The sequence below is a fragment of the Podarcis vaucheri genome (genome assembly GCF_965113315.1).
Source record: "Podarcis vaucheri genome assembly, chromosome: 1".
In the NCBI taxonomy this organism is placed as follows: Eukaryota; Metazoa; Chordata; class Lepidosauria; order Squamata; family Lacertidae; genus Podarcis; species Podarcis vaucheri.
The window spans coordinates 61,319,655-61,341,871 of record NC_138759.1 but is presented as its reverse complement, the minus strand read 5'-3'; the positions used below and the strand labels follow the sequence as shown (position 1 = coordinate 61,341,871).

At 43.8% G+C, this 22,217-nt stretch overlaps 1 protein-coding gene across 1 annotated transcript in view; it reads left to right on the top strand.

The window, feature by feature from the left end:
• Window positions 1–22,217, top strand: part of NADSYN1 (NAD synthetase 1) — a 37,258-nt gene that overhangs the window by 669 nt on the left and 14,372 nt on the right. The window contains exons 2-15 of the mRNA XM_082224893.1: window positions 1,563–1,623; window positions 2,543–2,659; window positions 5,028–5,081; window positions 5,368–5,457; window positions 7,198–7,249; window positions 8,487–8,575; window positions 9,969–10,086; window positions 14,609–14,740; window positions 15,150–15,224; window positions 15,417–15,541; window positions 17,594–17,642; window positions 19,332–19,434; window positions 21,040–21,208; window positions 21,879–22,014. Of these exons, the coding sequence (XP_082081019.1) occupies window positions 1,563–1,623; window positions 2,543–2,659; window positions 5,028–5,081; window positions 5,368–5,457; window positions 7,198–7,249; window positions 8,487–8,575; window positions 9,969–10,086; window positions 14,609–14,740; window positions 15,150–15,224; window positions 15,417–15,541; window positions 17,594–17,642; window positions 19,332–19,434; window positions 21,040–21,208; window positions 21,879–22,014 (1,370 nt within the window). The remainder of the gene's footprint in view (window positions 1–1,562; window positions 1,624–2,542; window positions 2,660–5,027; window positions 5,082–5,367; window positions 5,458–7,197; window positions 7,250–8,486; window positions 8,576–9,968; window positions 10,087–14,608; window positions 14,741–15,149; window positions 15,225–15,416; window positions 15,542–17,593; window positions 17,643–19,331; window positions 19,435–21,039; window positions 21,209–21,878; window positions 22,015–22,217) is intronic.

Sequence of the window (22,217 nt, the reverse complement as noted above, 5' to 3'; positions counted from 1 at the left end):
CCTGTGCCCCACAGCAGCACAACAATTATGCAAGTGGTAATAAATTATAATAAATTATGTAATGAGATGAAATAACAAATGCAATGAAATAATAAATTATGCAATAAAATGTTTCAGACACAGGTGCTCTTGTTCAGGGTGCCATGCAGGTTTTCCCCTTCCAGGATTCTGTTTCTTTTCTCTTTTTTCCAATTATATTTTATTAAGTTTCAACATTTTTAGTATATACAATCAAAACACATTTTCATCTTTTCTCCCACCCCGTTTTCCATGGAGTTGTTGTTTCTCCCCTTCTTCTGCACCCTATCTTCTATCTATTAAATCATAGTCACAATATTATAATGAATTGCTTCTGTTGTTCATAACTCAAATCCTGCTCAAGACTTACCAGGCTTCTTTGTTGCACCTCTTACAGTGGCTCTGTAAGGCAGGAAGCTGGCATGAGTCTTCAATGATGATCTGTGATGAGAACTGTGATTCAGTTTCCTATCTCTTTAAATGTTACTAGGATACCTAGTGATGACTCTTCATCATGTTGTCAAATTGGGCCCTGCATATTTGATTGGCTCAGCTGGATTTTTTTTTTAATTGAAACACTGCTGTTTTTGTTTGCAAACTCCAGTTATGGCAGAATTGGTTCATGTTTGTTCCCTCACAAGGTGGAGGGTGACTGACATCAGGTGGACCACAGAGGCAGGACTACCGTGATCTCCAGCTGGCTAGCCCAGCACAGACTGGTTCAAGTGGCAATTCTGAGCAGTTCTATTTTCTAGAAAAAGAGATGCCGGAACTCACCATGGAGTTTTCTTGTTCTCCTTGTTCCCATTGTTCTCTTTATAACAGCAATGGCACCTACCTGAGAGGTGCTGGAACTGAGTTCTAGCGAGTTCTGACTGAAAAAAAGCACTGGTTCTAAGTGATAATGTTGCTGGGAAACCACAGCAGGAAAAGGCTGTTATGGGCAAGTTCTGTTTGTAGGCTTCTTGCAGGCATTTGGTTGGTGACTGGGGAACAGGATGCTGGACTAGCTAATCCTTCGGTCTGATCCAGAAGGACATTTCTTATAATTTGTAAAGCTTGTACTATATGTTCTGTGTAAGCTGTAAGAGAGCTCTGTGCATAGTTACTGCTCTGTGATAGCCATTTCATGCACCTGTGGTCTCCACTGATTGCAGTTAAAACAGTTCTGTGAATCTGAGTTGTACATAGGGCAGTAAGTACCCCACTGGAAAAAGGAAATATTCTGTACCAAGAAAAACAGATGCTGATGACAATTTGCATGTACCACGTCCTCTCAGTTATTGAATGCCTTGATAGTCTCTGGTTTTTGAGATTTCAAAATGGAGTGCTCTCGTATTTTCAAGCACTTTTTGTACAACCATAAGGGCTGGGAATTTGCTTTAAAAAACCCGAGATTCTGAGGAGGCTGTATTGAGGCATCACATGCTGCCATTTTTTGTGCTCTACTGAGTCGTATCATTCACGTCGCTATACTTGAAGATGTAGGATTCTTCCCTTTCATGAGATTGCCAAAGATTAATAATTATAATTTGATATTCTAGGTATTGAAATTGCTAAACAGAAGGGAGCAAGATACCGGCTTGGGCCAGAACTTGAAATTTGGTGAGACTTGCTTAACCATTTCATATATTTTATTATCCTCCATGCTGAAAAGACATGTAGTCCTTTTGCAGGGAAAAAGAGAAATATGATTTTCCTAATCCTCCATAACCTTTGGGAGTAAGGATATCAGGTATGTTAGAAATATGTCAAAGTAAATGTAACTGAAATGTTTCTGTACATAGCTATAGCTATTGTAATCATACTTAAGTAAAATATTATTTTGCATTGCTTCTGAAAATTGTTCCGATACAATGCTGTGCAAACTTAGCAGGGGTGGCATCCAGAGCAGTCGACTAGTCACCAGAATCACATTCCACCTTCTTGTTCCTGTCTTTAGATGGGAGAAGGGAAAGCCAGTTTTCATCTGCTCACCTCTTCAGACAGGTGATCAGCACTTTTAAAGGTGACAGTGTTAACACACACTGCCATGCTTACTGGTTTTTGAGTTGGGGTATGTAATGTTTGGAACATTTATCCTTAAGAGATTAATTGTCCTCAACACTTCCCTTCTACCTTCTGAAATAATGTGCAAACTTCTTTCTGTCCATTTGTGGAGCAAAGGGGGGCGGGTTGTAGTTGGAGGGGAAAGAGAGCCATCTCATTCATGCCAATAGCATAACCAGTAGCAAATTTGATCGTGGACAGCAGAAGGATGGGATAGAGATTTTAATACAAAAAGGAAATAATTCTGTATCCTACATACTTATTTCTTTAATGTCAATCACCACTGGAGTAATATAAATGTAGTTAATAATATACTCTTGGTTCAAGTGGTTGCTTCACATTAATTGGTACAATTAATGTACAATTGCCTATGATGGAGTGGTTCTGCTTTAGGTAATTTCTCTTGCGAAAGCTCAGAATGTCTTTCTTGGTATGATAATATGTGTTTGTCGATATGATTATTGTTTTCATGCAGTGGATATGGCTGCTCTGATCATTACTATGAGTCTGATACACTTCTACATTCATTTCAAGTTCTGGCCGCACTTTTGGAATCTCCTGTTACTCAAGACATAATCTGTGATGTTGGAATGTAAGTTACCTTGTAATTACAATGTGCGTACATTAGCTTGAGATCCATGGTTTATTTATTGGCTTTATGCCCCATCCTTCCTCCGGAAGGAGCCCAGGGTAGCAAACACATCCACATTTTGTTTTTAAAAAAGGATTCTAAAACAGGAAAAACATTCTAACAACAGTTTCAGTTAAAAATACCTAAAAACAGTTACAATATGCTAATACTAACCCTTTCAATTGGGCCTGGTAGCTCGCTGGCAGCCAGTGGAGTGCTTTCAGGATCAGTGACAGATGTTCCCATTGGGCTGCCTCAGTTACCAAACTAGCAGCCACATTTTGTACTGGTTGCAGCCTCTGCACCATCTTCAAATGCAGCTCCACATAGAATGCATTACAGTAGTCCAAGCAGAACACTAGAGCGTGGACGACTGAGGTCAGGCTGCCCTGGTCCAGGAATGACTGTAGCTAGTGACCCAGCCAAAGCTGAGCATATGCTCTGCTCGTCACAAATATGTACTCTACGTGTAGCATTCCTAGCCACATGCATGTCCTGTTTTGCTATGCAGCACAACCTCTCAATTATTTTCTGTGACCTCATTTCCTCCATGCTATTCTGTGAACAGAAAAAGAAGTACGTAATAATGTATTTGAAGCAGAACTTCTTCATAACTGGTCTGGAGTTAGGGGTGAGCAGTGCAGTGACCAGGTTTGCTGATAATACTGGATTCTTTAGGGTGCTGGAATACAAAGGGGTTGCGTGGAGCTGTACAAAGATCTCTCCAAACTCTGTGAATGGGTGTTAAAATGTAAAATGTGGTTCACTGTAAGCAAAGGATGCACGTGGGGGCTAAAGAACAACAACCTTCAATTGTTCTGACTTCACACATGCCCTGACGGGTTGGTAACATTGCAGAAGCAAAAATATTGGTGTTGTGGTAGATAGCTCAGTGAAAATGTTGACCTGGTTTGCTGCCCCTGTGGGCAGCAAACAAACAAATTATGTGGTAGGCATCACTAGCAAAGGGATTGGGACTGAAACTAGCAACTTGATTATGCTTTTATATGAAAGTATGATATTGTGGCCAATTTTATCCCAGTGGGTGATGAAACCACTGCCTTGAAAGTGTGTGGGTCTTGTAGAGAAGGAAGCTCGGGACAATTTTGACTTGTTATTTTGACTCTTAACAACCTAGCAGTACATGATGCTATTTTCATTTCATTCATACTTTTGCAAGCACATGGAGGGGGCAGCCCTTGCACGACTAGTCTTGATTAAAAGGGGGGGGGTCCTGGCAATATACGTCATCTTCTTTAACCTGGTTCTGTTCTTCACTGGATACAGGCTTCTCATAGCTCTCTAGACTTTTTTATTTTTCATGACCTTGTTTCCACATTCCATTCTCTTTTTGCAGCTGTTTCCTTCAGAGTACACACTGTTCTTATCTCCTCGTCTTCCTGTTCCGGCTGGTTTTTTGACAACTCCAGCAGTTTTTGGTAGTACTAGACTTCTAACCCCTTTAGCCTTGTTAAAGGGGAAAAAATACATGTTCACCCATCTGTGCCGCATTTCATCCCATTATTTCATACGTTTGTTTCATAACAGTATGACCCTCATCTGAAGCACTGGGTTGTATTCAATGTAGTGCTGAGGGTATGGTTCTGTCAGTGCAAGGATTTTCCTTTTGTGGCTGAACCTTCTCTCCTCCTGTCGCACACCATCTAAATCTGTTCCAGGGGTTCCCCCAACCCTTCAGAGCGGATTTAGGGATGGAGAGGGGGAATGAGGGGGAATTCCCACCATGTTGGTAGGAATCCTTGTGCTGGCTTCCCCTAGTGCAGTTAGTTAAATATGGCCCATTGTGTACACTTCTGGTCAGTACACGTCAGCAGAGATGTTGTAGAGTTGGAAACGGTACAGAACAGGATAGCCAGAATGATGAAGGGGCTGGAGCAACTCCCCTATGAGGAAAGTTGAAGCCATTTGGGGTTTTTTAAAAGTTTTTTTTTTTTTTAAAAAAAGTAAAATGATTAACAGAGATTCCTCTTCTCCAGTACTGAGCACATTTGTACAAGCTCAGTCATATATAAATGAAGTGGGATCTGCAGAAGGCTAGAATCTAGTTTTGCCTTGCCTGGATGATGGGCATGCAATGGGGACGCCTGCAGCACTGAATTGGCTGTTTCTGGCAATGTGGGTTGATAATAGGAAGAGTGACAACAGTGAGAAATATTTCTGGTGTGTGCTAGAACTGAGACGTTTTGAGTGCATCAGAGTTAGGTGTGTGAAAGATATTCAAAATTCCATTATTTGGTTCAGGTCCTCTCATATACATATATATGTGAATGTCATCTCTTGATTACACTGATTTTTATTATTTCTGCAGGCCTGTTATGCACCGAAATGTTCGCTACAATTGCAGAGTGATCTTCTTAAACAAGTACGTGACTGTTTTCCAATCAAAGTACTCTTCCTCTCTTTTTCAGAATGTGCCTTTCTGTGATACTCTGTGTGCTTGTATTTAGGTGTAGATTTCATCCCCATTTTTAAAGTGGAAAAACTAATGCTTAGGCCTAAGTATATGTTTGATTGTTCTCTGTTGAAATAAGCAGATTTCAAAATCCTTAACTTTGGCTGGGTTGCAGTAAAAGAACATTTCTCAAGGGCCTTGTTTTCATTTTGTTGCACTGCATGTCCTCATGGTAGCTTTATTTGTTTTATTCAAGGAAAATACTTCTGATACGACCAAAGATGGCACTGGCAAATACAGGAAACTACCGGGAGATGCGATGGTTCACTCCTTGGAGTAGATCGCGGCAAGTTCCTATACTTCATTGTGATAGGCATTCTAGAGAATTGGGTTGCTTCTTGACATATATCATGCCAAATCTCTATTAGAAGATCTTTCAGGAGGCTTTGTTGTGTGGCTTGTCTTAAACATCTTTTTTTTAAATCATTGCCAGAATTGCACCCATGCTGACATTGCATCCTGGTATAATACTTTGTCATGAGGACCATGTGGCATGCAAGCCATGCATGGCAGTCCGCCAAGGCTGTGTTTGTCCTTTGCATGGGACTGCAAAGCCAGGAGGGTTGTCCTCTCAGGCTGTAAAGCTGCCCTTGGGGCTGCCCCTGAAACTGACCTAGAAACTCCAGCGGGTGCAGAATGCTGCAGCGAAACTCCTTATGGGGTCCCTGCTGCGGTATCACATTCACCCAGTGCTATACCAGCTGCACTGGCTCCCAGTGGAGTACAGGATCAGGTTTAAGGTGCTGGTTTTAACCTTTAAAGCCCTATACGGCCTAGGGCCCTCATACCTACGGGACCGCCTCTTCTGGTATGCCCCACAGAGGACCTTATGGTCTGCTAACAACAACACCTTGAAGATCCTGGGCCCCAGGGAAATTAGACTGGCCTTGACTAGAGCCAGGGCCTTTTTGGCTGTGGCCCCGGCCTGGTGGAATGCTCTGCCACAAGAGACCAGGGCCCTGCAGGATTTGACATCTTTCCGCAGGGCCTGCAAGACAGAGCTGTTCCACCTGGCCTTTGGGCAGGATGCAGTTTGACTTGCTTTCCTTTGTATAAAACAAGCCCGAAGGAGGCCCCCAACCCATTCACAGGTCCTTGTAAGATCAGTGGAAACTGTTGGTCTTGGCAAGTATTAACCACTCTCAATTCCACCCTGATATTTGCCACCTGCCCATATTTTAACTTGTCTGAATTAATTTTAAGATGGGTTTTAATTAATTGATGTCTGTTTTTATGTTTATTGTGTTGTTTTTATGATGTTAGCCGCTCTGAGCTCAGCCTCGGCCGGAGAGGGTGGGATACAAATAAAAATGTGTTATTAATATAATATAATTATTATTAAAGTTGCATTTGACTTTTAAAATTATTATTATTTGTTGAATTTGCATACCACCCTATACCCATAGATCTCAGGCTTGATAGGTTGCAAGTTGTGCAGGCCTCGTTTATGAAAAGCTTCTGCTTTAACTTGATTTTTTTTAAAAAAACCCCCTCTTTGTCACAGAGTTTTAGCTGAAGAGGTTTGGCAGTGTGTTAAAATTTAGTACAGTGGTGCCCCGCAAGACGAATGCCTCGCAATACAAAAAACTCGCTAGACGAAAGTTTTTTCCGTTCGCGATTTGCCTCGCAAGACGAATTTCCCCTATGGGCTTGCTTCGCAAGACGAAAACGTCTCGCGACTTTTTTTCTTTGACTAAAAACAAAGACATGTTTTGTTTATAAAGTTAATTTATTTTCCCTTAAATTTTTGAACTGCTCTTTACAGTATGTGTGACTTTAAAGAGCAGTTAATAAACTGTTGTTGTACCAAATTTGGCTTTGTTTGGACTTTTTTTGACCATAGGAACGCATTAATTGATTTTCAATGCATTCCTATGGGATTTCGTGCTTCGCAAGACGAAAAATTCGCTAGACGACAAAAATTGCGGAACGAATTAATTTCGTCTTGCGGGGCACCACTGTATATGGAAAAGTGTGTTTAAGTGCTTATTTGTCACATAATTTCCCCCCCATACCTCTCCTTTAGGCATGTGGAAGAGTATTTTCCTCCCAGGATGATACAAGAGATAACAGTTCAGGTACAATGCTTTGATACATATGGGGGATAGCAGTATAATAAGAATAAAATCCACCACCTTTGACTGTCGACCATAGCTGGATCTAGTCACGTCAAAGAAGCGATTCAGTTAAACGCATTGTAAACTTCATACAGGGAAGTTCTGGTGGCGAAAAATGGGACTCCACAGCGCCATCTGGTGTTATAATGCATATAAAGTGCTTTATCTTTACAAATGTTGCCGAGTCCCAAGGTTTAGATACTAGCGATTTAATGTTACAGGTGCTAACTGGTGATTTTTGTTCTCCTTTCTATGTTCTTATATTTGGAATATAAATAAATTCAAAAACTAAAGTTGATTGAAAACTCATGTATTATTACTGTTAATGGGACATGTATAGCCTTGCACTTCAATTTTTCCTGAATAAATGTTACCTCAGTATTTCTACACTGTATTCTCTTGCCAAAAAGGCAGTTTCTGCAGTGTACAAATTTAAAATGAAAGCTCATGTAAAACAAGCCATAGGAGCTTTTGGAGACCATGGGCACATTTGCAAATCAGGTGAATTGTTGTGGGTGCCACACCATATCCTGTTCTTCTGGCTAGATTCTGCAGGAAGAGGGGACCCTGAGGGTAATAGTGAAGGCCTCTGTGGTTGTCATGTTGGCAACTCTCATTTAATTCCATTAGCCTTAAAACACCGGTTATGTTAGCATAGCCCTTAACCATAGCTGTTGCTCATCTGGATTCACTTTCAGACCAGGGTTTGAAGCAAGTTTAAATGACGTGATTTAAACTAAAACCTTGCTTAACATTAAAAGTTAACGCTGGACTGATTGGAGAGAAGGGGCAGGAGACCCTGTGAGGAGGAATTGTGAAACCCCATAGTCCACTCGTGATACCTTTTACCTTGGTTAAGGGATCAGAAACATGCCTTTCGGAAGCGCAGTTTCCAGAGCTTAATTTCCTGACATGTTTTGTAGCTGAGAGCTACTGTGCCCAATATTACATCTTGTGACTTGGATTATAATTGGCCACCCCTGTGTTATGTTACAGTATGTTCCAACTAAAAAAATATAAATGGTGTAAATTCTAATTTCATAACCTTTTTGAGAGGTGTTTTTATTAGGGTATTGTGAGTCAAATTGCATGCGATAAATGCCTTTATCACAGCTTTAGATGGATAATTTTGTATGTTGGTCAATCACATTATTTTTTCCTATTCCAATGGCCCATCCTCACTCCTTGCTTGTCTTAGGAAAGTGTCCCATTTGGTGATGCAGTTCTGGCAACTTTAGATACCTGCATAGGAAGTGAAATCTGTGAAGAACTGTGGACACCAGTCAGGTAAGAGAGGTGAATTAAGGTTTGGAGAGGATTCCCAAAGCTGCTAAAATAAATAAAATCCAAATCAATTTTGCAGTTAACATTGAAGACCCCCTTCACCCTCTCTCTCTCTATGTGGAACATTCTAGAGAACAAGTCAGGTTAATCAATAAGATGGCAATATGGAGAACTTAAGCTTTCATTGTAGATATTTCTGTATCCACAAATGTCCTTAAATTGTTTATTGCTTGTTTTATACACTGAATACAGTGGTACCTCGGTTTTCGAACTTAATCTGTTCCAGAAGCCCGTTCTTAAACCGAAACCGTTCTTAAACCGAGGCACGCTTTCCCTAATGAGGCCTCCCACCGCCGGTGCCCTTCCATCGTTCAGATTCCATTCTTAGACTGAGGTAAATTTTGCAAACTGGGACACTACCTCTGGTTTTGCGGAGTTCGTAAACAGGGCTGTTCTTAAACCGAGGTACCACTGTATTTAGTAATTTCGTGTGGGGGTGGGGGCGGTTGAGCTTTTCTAATTTGAGGAAATAAATGTTCATATCCAAAGTCACTGATCATAAATACCAAACTTAAACCATAATAATAGAAAGAATGATGGTAGTAACAATAACTCTGTATGCATAAAAAGATATCTGATAACAAGCATCAGTAAATCATTAAATCAGAGGGTATCTATGATTCATGTAGCTTGAGGTGCTCATAGACTATGCCCATGTTTTTACCAGAGCTTCAATTTACATTTCATATTTGCACAATAGTTTTTCTTAATTACTTTATAAGGTAAGCATGGGCTTGGCATTCGTAAATTGACTTTTCTAAAGTCAATATATGGAGCTCAGTCATCCATAAACATTTGATTCAGTGTAAAGCAGGCATAGGCAAACTCCTGCCCTCCAGATGTTTGGGACTACAATTCTCATCATCGCTGACCACTGGTCCTGTTAGCTAGGGATGATGGGAATCGGAGGGCCGGAGGACCGGAGTTTGCCTAAACCTGGTGTAAAGCTACAAGGCATGTGGGATGTTGCACACTGGCTGCAGCGCTCTAGATTGGTGGCACTATCTCATACATTGGACTTGATGAGAGGCACTCTTACCAAAGAGTGGGCAACACTCACATAGATGACGGTTTCCAAACGAAGACTTCATCCGCCTTGCTGCGTACTCTACTCATGCAGTAATGGTTTAAGTGGCATTTTCTGTATGGGTATATTAGTTGTACCTGAGCATCTGTTCCCTAGAAGAGCACTTTGGCGGCAGTGAAACTGCATTTTCCATGCAGTCAAACAGCAAGCTGTTGCTGCGCTAAATTTTGATCCAGTAGCACAATGCAAATTTTGGATGACACACAGCTGCAAGCTTTTCACTTAATTTGTGGTTCCTCAATTTCATAGTCCTCACATTGAAATGGGAATTGATGGAGTGGAGATCTTCACAAATTCTTCAGCGAGTCACCATGTATTGCGAAAAGCTAATACCCGAGTGGAATTGGTAAATTTTACAACAGCTAAGGTAGGTCAAATATCCCCACATTTTACCTGATTTTTTATTAAATGGTGTGTGTGACATTGATATCTAATCAATATAATCCAAGGTGGCAAATGTAGTGTTGCCCAAAAGTCTCTGTTCCCAGAGTCAGACTTCCTTGGGGCCAGCAAGGCTGCTTCATCATCTGTCTTCAGATCATAATCTGTAAAGCGTAGTCATGTTGAATTATCCTTTATAACCTGGGACTTGATTTTAGTGCTTGTGAAAAGAAAGAAACCCTGGCCATGGTAGTTACCTTTAAGCCAGCAATGGCCAAACTTGGCCCTCCAGCTGTTTTGGGTCTACAGCTCCCATCATCCCTAGGACCAGTGGTCAGGGATGATGGGAATTGTAGTCCCAAAACAGCTGGAGGGCCAAGTTTGGCCACCACTGCTTTAAGCAGATGATCAGTTTTTGGAACCCTGAAGGAGGAAACACAGGATAAATTTCCACAAAAAACTGATTACAGTAGTGCCCCGCAAGACGAATGCCTCGCAAGACAAAAAACTCGCTAGACGAAAGGTTTTTTCGTCCGCGATTTGCCTCGCAAGACGAATTCCCCTATGGGCTTGCTTCGCAAGACGAAAGCCCATAGGGAAATCTCCGGGGACCTCTTTTAAATGCTAGCGGTGGGGAGCAAAGCCTTCCCCCCCCCTCCGGCCTTCAGAAGAGGTGCAGGAAGGCTGGCGGGGGCCAAAAGGCTTTGCTCCCCAGCGCCAGCATTTTAAAAGCAGTCCGGGATAGCAGGGAAGCGCTTCCTGCTATCCCGGACGGCTTTTGAAGGCAGGAGAGATCCGCGAAGCCTGGGCGCGCTGCGCACAGGCTTTGGCATGCCGGCAAGTCTCCGCCAGCAGCGGCAGAGCTGCCGCTGCTGGCAGAGAGATCCGCGAAGCCTGGGCGCGCTGCGCGCAGGCTTCGGCATACCGGCAACTCTCCGCCAGCAGCGGCAGAGCTGCCGCTGCTGGCAGAGAAATCCGCGAAGCCTGGGCGCGCTGCGCGCAGGCTTCGGCATGCCGGCAACTCCGCCAGCAGCGGCAGAGCTGCCGCTGCTGGCAGAGAGATCCGCGAAGCCTGGGCGCGCTGCGCGCAGGCTTCGGCATGCCGGCAACTCTCCGCCAGCAGCGGCAGAGCTGCCACTGCTGGCAGAGAGATCCGCGAAGCCTGGGCGCGCTGCGCGCAGGCTTCGGCATGCCGGCAACTCTCCGCCAGCAGCGGCAGAGCTGCCGCTGCTGGCAGAGAGATCCGCGAAGCCTGGGCGCGCTGCGCGCAGGCTTCGGCATGCCGGCAACTCTCCGCCAGCAGCGGCAGCGCTGCCGCTGCTGGCGGAAAGGTCCGGGATGCCTGGGCCGGACAGCTTTTGAAGGCAGGCGGGGGGAGCAAAGACTTTCGCCCCCGCCAGCCTTCAGAAGAGGTCCAGGACCTGTTCCGAAGTGGGGAGGGGGGGCGGGACACCTGGCCCCGCCGCCCCACTTCGGAAAGCTGTTCCGAAGTGGGGAGGTGGGGCGGGGACACCTGGCCCCGCCGCCCCACTTCGGAAAGCTGTTCCGAAGTGGGGAGGTGGGGCGGGGACACCTGGCCCTGCCGCCCCACTTCGGAAAGCTGTTCCGAAGTGGGGAGGTGGGGCGGGGACACCTGGCCCCGCCGCCCCACTTCGGAAAGCTCTTCCGAATTGGGGAGGGGGGTCGGGGACACCTGGCCCCGCCGCCCCACTTCGGAAAGCTCTTCCGAAGTGGGGAGGGGGGTCGGGGACACCCGGCCCCGCCGCCCCACTTCGGAAAGCTCTGCCGAAGTGGGGAGGGGGGTCGGGGACACCCGGCCCCGCCGCCCCACTTCGGAAAGCTCTGCCGAAGTGGGGAGGGGGGTGCGGGGACACCTGGCCCCGCCGCCCCACTTCGGAAAGCTCTTCCGAAGTGGGGAGGGGGGTCGGGGACACCTGGCCCCGCCGCCCCACTTCGGAAAGCTCTTCCGAAGTGGGGAGGGGGGGCGGGGACACCTGGCCCCACCGCCCCACCTCGGAAAGCTCTTCCGAAGTGGGGAGGGGGGGCGGGGACACCTGGCCCCGCCGCCCCACTTCGGAAAGCTCTTCCGAAGTGGGGAGGGGGGGCGGGGACACCTGGCCCCGCCGCCCCACTTCGGAAAGCTCTTCCGAAGTGGGGAGGGGGGGCGGGGACACCTGGCCCCACCGCCCCACTTCGGAAAGCTCTTCCGAAGTGGGGAGGGGGGGCGGGGACACCTGGCCCCGCCGCCCCACTTCGGAAAGCTCTTCCGAAGTGGGGAGGGGGGTCGGGGACACCTGGCCCCGCCGCCCCACTTCGGAAAGCTCTTCCGAAGTGGGGAGGGGGGTCGGGGACACCTGGCCCCGCCGCCCCACTTCGGAAAGCTCTTCCGAAGTGGGGAGGGGGGTCGGGGACACCTGGCCCCGCCGCCCCACTTCGGAAAGCTCCTCCGAAGTGGGGAGGGGGGCGGGGACACCTGGCCCCGCCGCCCCACTTCGGAAAGCTCCTCCGAAGTGGGGAGGGGGGCGGGGACACCTGGCCCCGCCGCCCCACTTCGGAAAGCTCTTCCGAAGTGGGGAGGGGGGTCGGGAACACCTGGCCCCGCCGCCCCACTTCGGAAAGCTCTTCCGAAGTGGGGAGGGGGGTCGGGAACACCTGGCCCCGCCGCCCCACTTCGGAAAGCTGTTCCGAAGTGGGGCGGGGGGCGGGAACACCTTCTGAAGGCGGGCAAGGGGCGAAAGTCTTTGTCCCCCCCGCCTGCCTTCCCAGGGGCTTTTAAATCGCCCCGGACAGCGGAGAAGTCCTCCGCTGTCCGGAGCGATTTTAAAATGCCGCCCGCCAGCATTTTAAGATAGCCCCGCACAGCGGAGAAGTCCTCCGCTGTCCCAGGGTTTTTTAAAATGCTGGGGGTGGGAAGAAAAGCCCTTGTCCCCCCCCCCAGCCTTCAGAAGAGGTCCGGGGACAGACTGTCCCCGGACCTGGTCTGAAGGTGGTTTCCCTAGGAACGCATTAATTGATTTTCAATGCATTCCTATGGGAAACCGTACATCGCAAGACGAAAAAACCGCAAGACGAAGAGAATTGCGGAACGAATTAATTTCGTCTTGCGAGGCACCACTGTACTTAATATCTTCCTTCAGTATGGATTCTCTTGTAAACTGAGATACTCTGCAGTGGCCAGAAGTTATTTTTCTGATCGCAGCAATTTGGCAAAGTTTCCCTCTTGATCATGGAAATGAGCTATGGTTCTTTGAAAAGTATCTGTATTTGATGTCTGGTTCCCACAACCTCCCCGACTTCTTTACATAATTCTGTAACCAGGAGCAGATTGTGTGGGAAGAAGTAAGTGGCTGAGTTGTGTGGGTGAAAGCAAAATACTAGGCCTTTTCGCTTTCATATTTGCAGAGCTGGTATTGTGAAAGAACTTCCCACTGCTTGTTAACTTGCTGTGGCACGGGTGGCCCTAGTTGTTTGTAAGGACTTGTTGAGAACTGCCTTGTCTTTACACTGATGTTATTAGTGTACTAATATTAGTGTACAATATTAAACGTATTGGAGCTAGACTACTAGAATAGGCAGGACTACCCTTAAAGACAGTCTGGAGGTGCTAGTGTAGAATGCAGCCACCAGAGTACTGACAGGCACTTCTGTGCAATTTCATAGAACATCTACTTTGTGCAATATGCGCTGGCTGCCCCTGTGTTACCAGGCCCAGTTCAGGGTGATAACTTCTAATGCATAGAACTCTGAATGACTCCAGGCCTAGGTATCTGATAGAGCACTTCTCCCCATATCAGCCACCCCAAGCTCCGAGATATGGGACAGGGACTCCTGCTTGTGGTCTCACCAGTACATTTAGCTTGCTGTGCAGGGACCTTAGAGTAGGTCGTTTTTTGTAGTGGTGCGCCAGCTACAGAGCTCCCTGCCCTGGAGGCATAGGTGGCCACAACACTGATAGAGATTGCATCACTTGGTGAAGACTTGCTTGTTTTTTCTAGCTTCTGGAGCTGTGGTTAGATTGTTTTGAGCATGCCTTGAGTCTGCCTGGTATTATACCACTGGTGTGTGTGTGTGGGGGGGCTTTGTTATTGATCAGGCATAGGCAAACTCTGGCCCTCCAGATGTTTGGGACTACAGTTCCCATCATCCCTAGCTAACAGGACCAGTGGTCAGGGATGATGGGAATTGTAGTCCCAAACATCTGGAGGGCCAGAGTTTGCCTATGCCTGTTGTTGATGCTTTAATGTTGATGTTTCAATTGTGTTCTGTGAATTTTTAATAATATGGCTTTGTTTGCTGTATGGAAATTACTTTGAGGGCACTTGTTGATGAAGCATTCTGTTGACGGACAAAAATGTGGCTTCCCATAAGTTACTCACAGCAGCTCTCTAAAAGTAGAATGGAAAGCATTTTTTTTGCTATGTTATTTAAAAGGTTAATGTTATTGTGGCAGTTAGTGACATATAGGCTGAATTGTCTTTTTAATAATATGTGTGTTCATGCTTTTTTAGAATGGTGGGATATATGTCATGGCTAACCAGAAAGGCTGTGATGGCGATCGTCTGTATTATGACGGCTGTGCTATGATCTCTATGAATGGAGACACTGTTGCTCAAGGACTTCAGTTTTCTCTGGATGATGTGGTAATGCATTTATTTATTCATTAAATTTTAATATACTAATGTATCATAAAAATATATCACAGTGGTTTACATCAGTATAAAACAAAACAAAACAGTTGTGGAAGATGTACTGTACTCTTAATTGCCTGCATAGGCCTGGTGGGCTACAAAAGTTTTCAGTAGGTATTTAAATGCTGGCACAGAAGAAGGTGCTCACTTCTAGGAATTGTGCTTGAGAGTGCTGCAAAATATTCTTAAAAGGACACTCCTGTGTGTTAGTGTGAGTGGATAATGGGAGCTTTAGTTACTACCTTCAAAGTAAAAGTATGTTAGAAATTCTTGTGTCTTTAGTTTAAATGAGAAAACACATCAAAATAGGTTCTGTAAACTCAGTACCTTATTACAGGTTGATATCGCTGTTGTTTTTTAGGAAGTGTTGACTGCCACACTGGACTTGGAAGATGTCAGAAGTTACAGGGCGGAAATATCCTCTCGAAACTTAGCAGTAAGAATTTCTTATATGTGATTCCCCTCCCCACAAGGTGTTTGTTAGCTTAGAAACTACAGCCAATGTGAGCTAAAACTGAAGCATCCAGACAGATACTGTATTCCAGAACATAAAGAAACAGCCTGCTTTTCTACAGGTAAAATGCCTCTCGTTTTCTGAACCTTCTCTTTTTCCGTTTTAATTGAGCAGGGAAGCAGAGTGACTCCTTACCATAGAATAAAAGTAAATTTTGCCCTGTCATGTTTTGATGACGTATGTACACCTGTGAGCGAGCCAATCCAGTGGAGGTATCATAGTCCTGAGGAAGAGATCAGGTAGGCAAAATTAGGAAGAAGCCTGTCTCCTTGTATAACATCTCCCTGTCTGATGCAAACAGAGCAGAGCTGGACCGCACCACTCCACTTTTCCCCTCCATGATCAGTCCCAAAAGCCTTAGTTTGTACCCCTGGGCTCCCCAACCCCCTTTACTAGATCAGCCATGTGTCTTTAGAGCAGGGAAAGAAATCATTAATTATCCTTATTGGAGATTTAAAAATGAGATATTGAACTTCTGAACAAAGTGTTCTACAAAGTGTGCTCATTTTCAAGGCTGATATTTCTGCAAGCTTCCCTCCAAGGCTGATAGCTTAGTAAACAGATTTGGAGCAGTTTGGAACTTAATAAGAAGCAACATTTCCATTCTCCATAATTGAACACTGTTGAGCCTCAGCCTTCTGCTAAGCGGACATTGATTCTCTGTAGTGAGATGTGATGAACAATGACAGAATGCTTCTTACAGACTTTTTCCCAACCTTCATTTTTGTACAGTCTACCTTCTAATTCCATTTTTCTATGATTATTTTTAATGCCTTAAGTATTCTTATGGATAGTGAAAATTATGTACTACAATATAGCCTTCCCTCACCCTTTCCCATTGTGTTCAGAAGTTCTAAAAATTAAAATCAACAGGCACTCCAATACTAGACACATTTAAATGGAATTTATTTCAGAGGAATTGACTTCCTGAAATAAAATACAGATAGAAGCCACATGTGAAGTATCCGTTGCTTGGACATTTCAGACCCTTGCTACCAGGAGCTTCTCTTCATTTGTGCTAATTCTAAGCAAGCATATGTAGGACTGTGATCTAAACCTAGTTCTGAAGAGCACATGTCTGATGTAACAGTGTAAGGTCGTTCTGTAGGATAGATTAAGGATTTGGTTGAATAATTGGGAATATACCGGGTATACCTGAAGGAGCATCTCCACCCCCATCATTAAACCCAAACACTGAAGTCCTCCTCTGAGGGTCTTCTTCTGTTTCCCTCCCTATGAGAAGCGAGATTACAGGGAACCAGGCAGAGGGCCTTCTTGGTAGTGGCGCCCACCCTGTGGAACACCCTTCCTTCAGATGTTAAGGAAATGAACAACTATCTGACTTTTAGAAGACATCTGAAGGCATCCCTATATCAGGATATTTTTAATGTCTGATGTTTTTACAATTTTTAATATATGCTGTAAGCTGCCCAGAGTGGCTGGGAAAGCCCAGCTAGTTGGGTGGGGTATTATTTATTTATTTATTTATTTATTAATTATCATATCAGTCTAAAACTTGGAAGCCCAGGTTCAAATCCCTACTCAACTATGGAGATCAGTAGGTGACCTCAGCCCAGCATAATCTACCCTGCGAGGACAAAATTGTTTATCTGTGTACACACATGTGTGTGAGAGAACCATGTATGTTTCCCTGAGCTCCTTTGGTAGGATACAAATAAAATAAAAATAAAAATAAAATAAGCATCTTGCAGGCCTCTTTTTCCATGATTTTAGCACTAGGGTATGGATAGGATGCAATCATTTCTCAGTTCTGAAAAAGGAACAGTTTCCCCAGCCCATCTCACTAACTGTTGGTATATCTGTTGAAAGAGCAAAGCTGTGGTTTATATCTAAATGTGCCCTTCATAACTGAAATGAAATGCCTGGATCCATTTCAGTCTGAGTTCATCTCCCTGTCACGATACTGAAACTGCCTTGGTCACCCAGGTTGAAGACATTTGTTGATGGAGTGTGACCGTGCTCATTCTCCTTGTCCTCTTCATGGTTCTCGATACCATTGACCAGTTTAAGTAACTTGCTCTGTAACCCTGTGACACCTACCTGGAAATAAGTCACATTGATTTCATTGGAGCTTATTTCTGAGTAAATATGCACAGGATTGTGCTGTCAGTTTTTTGTGTGTGTGCGCGCGCAATGTAAATAGAGACCATGAAATTCATAATAAAATATAGGGGCTGCCAAGGTGCAATCCCAGGAGAAGCTGCAATGATTTTGTGAGAATATGCCTTCTTTCCTCAGTCATCTTGAAACAGGTGCTCTTTTGCTTTCAGCCTTGGCCCTGCATGTTGGCTCTGGGACTATTTACGGCGCAGTAAACAGGTAAAGACTTCTACTCCCTCATTCAACTAAATTAGCCTTCCCCAATCTTATGCCCTTCAAAAAAATTGGACTACAATTCATCATCCCTGACTATTAGCTGTGCTGACATGAACTGATCAGAGTTCAGAGTTCAAAATATCTCGGGGTTGGGGAAGGCTGATTTTTTTTATTTAAAGAAGTTTAATGGAGAGTCTGCATGGATTTTGAGATGAAGATACTTTTAGCTTAGAATTGCAGGTTGCCCATTCTTGTTTCTTTCTGAAATAGGTAGCAAAACTGGTATTTATGGAGTGTTCTTTACTGTTTAAAGTTGTTTTGACTTAATTTGATCTGCTTGATTTCCCCCCGTTCATAGTATTCCACAGCCCCTAATGTCTTAAAGTTAAGGAGACAGCTGGGGAAAATCAGTAAAGATAAGCTTGGTGAATTGCCATGGAAGCAGGACACAGTTTTGCTTGCCATGAATAGGGATTTGCTGTGCTGACACACTTCTTTTATTTTTTAAAATTACCGGTATATTCATATGCAGGCAGCTTTATTATATAATTACTCTATCTTAAAAATCAATGAAGTGCCCTTTGTCCAAAAATGCATTACAGGGCAGTGCACACTTTTTTAAAAAGCACCCAATTATAAAAAAACAAACCAACAACAAAATTTAAGAGGAATAAAACCACTTAACCGGACAAAAATAAAATTTTTAACGTCTGGGTAAGTAAAAATGTTTTAATCCGGTGCCGGAAAGAAGACAGTGTTGATGCCATGCGTATCTGCCTCAGGAGGGCATTACATAGTTGTGTTGCCACCATAGACAAAGCCACCTCTCTTGCATATACATGATGTACTTTTCCTAAAGATGGAACACAGAGAAGGACCACCTTGGACTATCATAGTGCATAGACAACTTGGTGTGGGAGGAGGTGCCTCTTCTGATACTTGGGGCCTGAGTTGGTATGGGTTTTTAAAGGAAAGCACTAGCACCTTGAATTGCCTGATAATGAATATGGAGTCTATGGGTGGTATTCAGCTAAATCATTGTGCCAGTTTCCCACCCCTACTTCAGAACCACATGTTCAGGTAATATGGCTGCTTCCAAGTAAATCAGCCAGAAACAAAACAAAAGGCCTACAGTGCTATTCTACCCATATCTACTTAGAAGTAAGTTTTATTAGGGTTAGGATCGCAGCCTTACAGTATAAGAGACGTGATGCATAAGGGGAAAGGAATGAGGAAGGCATTCCGGTACCAACTGTTTCATGCCGTTCACAAACGTATTGGATATTTTTCTTATCTTCTGTGTACATCACCTTGAGGTGGTTGCTTAGAAGGTGAATGATAAATTGATTATGATGATGATAGTCATTATGTAACAATATTATTATCTGGAAGGATCACAGCAGAAATAAATTCTGAGAAGGGTAGAGTCAAATGAGAGTTGTTCTCAGCCAAATGACGGAAGGGGCCTTGTTTTGTCACCTCTCCCCTTGCACTTTCCAAAATCATATGAGAAAAGGCATGCATTTTAATTCTGATCTGAGAAGGGAGACTTCGGACCACAGCTGGCCAGAAGTGAATAAGATTAGGGTGGATATATAGTTTGTGCAGCAGTGGGCTGAATAGTCAGATACATGGTTGCCAACCTGTTCTGTTTTCTTTCTTTCTTTCCCCACTCTGTTGCAATTCATTAAGGGAGGATTTCTTTTGCCACTTAGTGGTGGCGTGGACAGTTCTTCTGCAGCCTGCGTTGTGTACTCCATGTGTCTTCAGGTTTGTTATGCAGTACAGAATGGAAGTAAGTGCACATGAATAGCTGTGATGACCGGAGGTTAGCTATATAGATCAGAGATGTGATCTTCTGGATGTTGTTAGACTCCAGCATTCATGAGCCCTAGCCAGCATAGCTAGTGAGGGATGATGGGAGTTGTAGTCCACCAACATCTGGAGGGCCACAGCTTCCCCATCCCTGCTGTAGATGCTGGGGATGTTTTTACAAATAATTTGTTTTCAAACTTTCCAGGAACTTTTTCCAGTTCCGATCCGTTTGTTGAATGTATGAAGCTGACTTAGACTGAGTCAGACCACTTGTCTGTCTAGGTCAGTAGTATTGTCAACACTGACAGACAGCCAATCTTCAGGGTCTTGGGCAAAGAGAGGACTTTCTCAGAGGATGCTAAGAATCCTCTGCATGCGAATCATGTGCTTTACTATTGAGCTGCAACCTTTCTGAGCAGCTGGCCCAGAACCTGTGCATGTTACAGAGGATCATGTGGCTTATCTTAGGTCACACACACAGCTCATTTAGAGCATATGGCAAGCACTGAGAGTGTACTCTTAATATTCCCCTGAAGTTGTATGTTGCAGAGGAAGTTCAGTAGTCTAAGCATGTTGTCTTTCAGAGAAGGCAGTCCCGCGTTAGTGGTCTTCTTACTGAGATGCTCCTGAGGAGCTTTCAAGAAACCTAAGCAAAACAGTTTTGAAAATGTCTTTCAAAGTGTGTCTTGCACTTTAGAATCTATGCTTTAGATAAAGGTGGGATCTGTTTTACAGAGCGGGAACTAGATTACAAGACTCTGGAACAAGAGGGAGTCAATACTTTTAATTTGGCCTAGCCCCCTTTGTAGTGTTCAAAATAATGGAAACAATTTTTTTTTTTATCTTTTGAGTCACACAGTGTGTTAGGCTGTAATCAGCACAGCTTAGAATCATACGCCCAAATTGCTTAAGACTGCAATCTTAAAACATACTCAACTAAGGAAGTAGGTCTTGTTGAACACAGTGGGATTTATGTCCAACTAAACATGCATAGGAGTGTGTTGTTGGTGTTTTAGAACCAAAAGCAAATTGAGCTCCTTTATTGAACCAAGGCTGTTTACCAGATTTTTCTCAGGTTTTATTTCTTTATTTTATTCATAGATTTTCAGTTATACGCTCTTATCATTTTATATTCTTGTTCAATAATTCTTTTGGACTTTCCACCCAGCATACCATGACAGTTCTTTGTACATCTTAATTAGCTGCATATACAGTAATACCTCCACCTGATTTTCAGCCTTGTCACCCTCAGGTTTAATTTCATATCACTTACATTGTTTGGAACAAATGCAATCACATTTAAGAAGTTCTATTCTGCTACCAAGGAGTGGTAAAGAGTCCAAACTTTTCCCAAAAAGGGAGAAATGTTTACTTCAAATAACTTTCCCCAAAGTATGCATTTTCATCTTTAAATTAAATATTTGCCCTTCAGTTTAAAGTAAGCTTACCAGCATCAATAAACTGTATTCAGAATACTTACCAACACAGAATTATGTTACTTTATGAAATTATGCAGCTGCTATCAGTTCTGATACACTCAGTTCATCTCTCATTTCCCGCCTCCCTCCTTTCTTACTGTTTTCAGATCAGAGTGTGCTGGATGATGTGCGCAAAATAGTAAATGATGAGGCCTACACACCAAAGGAGCCTCAGGAGCTTTGTGGACGTGTCTTAACAACTTGCTACATGGCTAGTGAAAACTCCTCTCAGGAAACATGCAATAGAGCCAAATGTTTGGCTGAAGAGATAGGCAGGTATATGAATGATAAATGCTTGATAAACTGTAGGTTGTGATTAAAAACCTTGATACAGACCTAGCAGTACCATTAGACAGGGGCATTACGTTCAGATATGCATCTGCATTAGCTACTAGCCATGTTGCGTATGCAACAGTTGCTGGAAACCACAGCAGGGAAGAGCCAACCCTTGTATGGGTATGGGATTTTCTCCACGTGGAGATAGTTGCCCCTACGTCAGTCAAGATGCATTTGTTTCTTCAGACCTCCGCAAATCATTGATGTAAAGTCAAAGATGTTGCTAGATTATTTCTGGCTTTTATTTTCATCTTCTGGCTTGTATTTTTTATGTATTGTTGGTTTTTCAGTATTTTATTTTATTTTGTTAGTGTATTTTAGAAATTCAAGTCACTTTGCGGTTGGTTACTAGACTGCCTCAAATACTTAGTAAGTGTAAATAGTAAGAACATTGTTTGCCAGGCTTTTCGTGATTCTTAGGGGCCTCTGCAGGTTAGATGAGGAGACAGGAAGCTTTCCTTCTATGAACTTCCTTAGGTTAACTTATATTTGGCTCCAAGCCTTTAATCCTTGTTAGACAGTAAAGTATGTTAAAGCAAACTTACGAATTTTATCTTGATGAGGTAGAGAATGCTTTTCTTTGGTGGTAAGTATTTGTTTCTTCTCTCAGTTATCATATAAACATAAACATAGATGGAGCTGTAAAGGCTGTTTGGAGCATTTTCAATGCCGTAACAGGACGATTGCCCCAGTATAAAGTACATGGAGGAAGTGCCACAGAAAATATGGCCCTGCAAAATGTGCAGGTAATTTTATCTATATTTATTTTTTCTTACTGATTTACTGGGGACTTGGTGATTCTTCTGACTATGGTAGACTTAGCTGTTGAAGTCAGATTTCTCTCGCTTTAGACCGACACCATATAATTTCTCCTTCTTGCAGTTTTAGTTCTCTTTCTTCGCTAGCAACATCTATTGCCTACTGTCCTTAGGAAGAGGAGTTGGCTCTT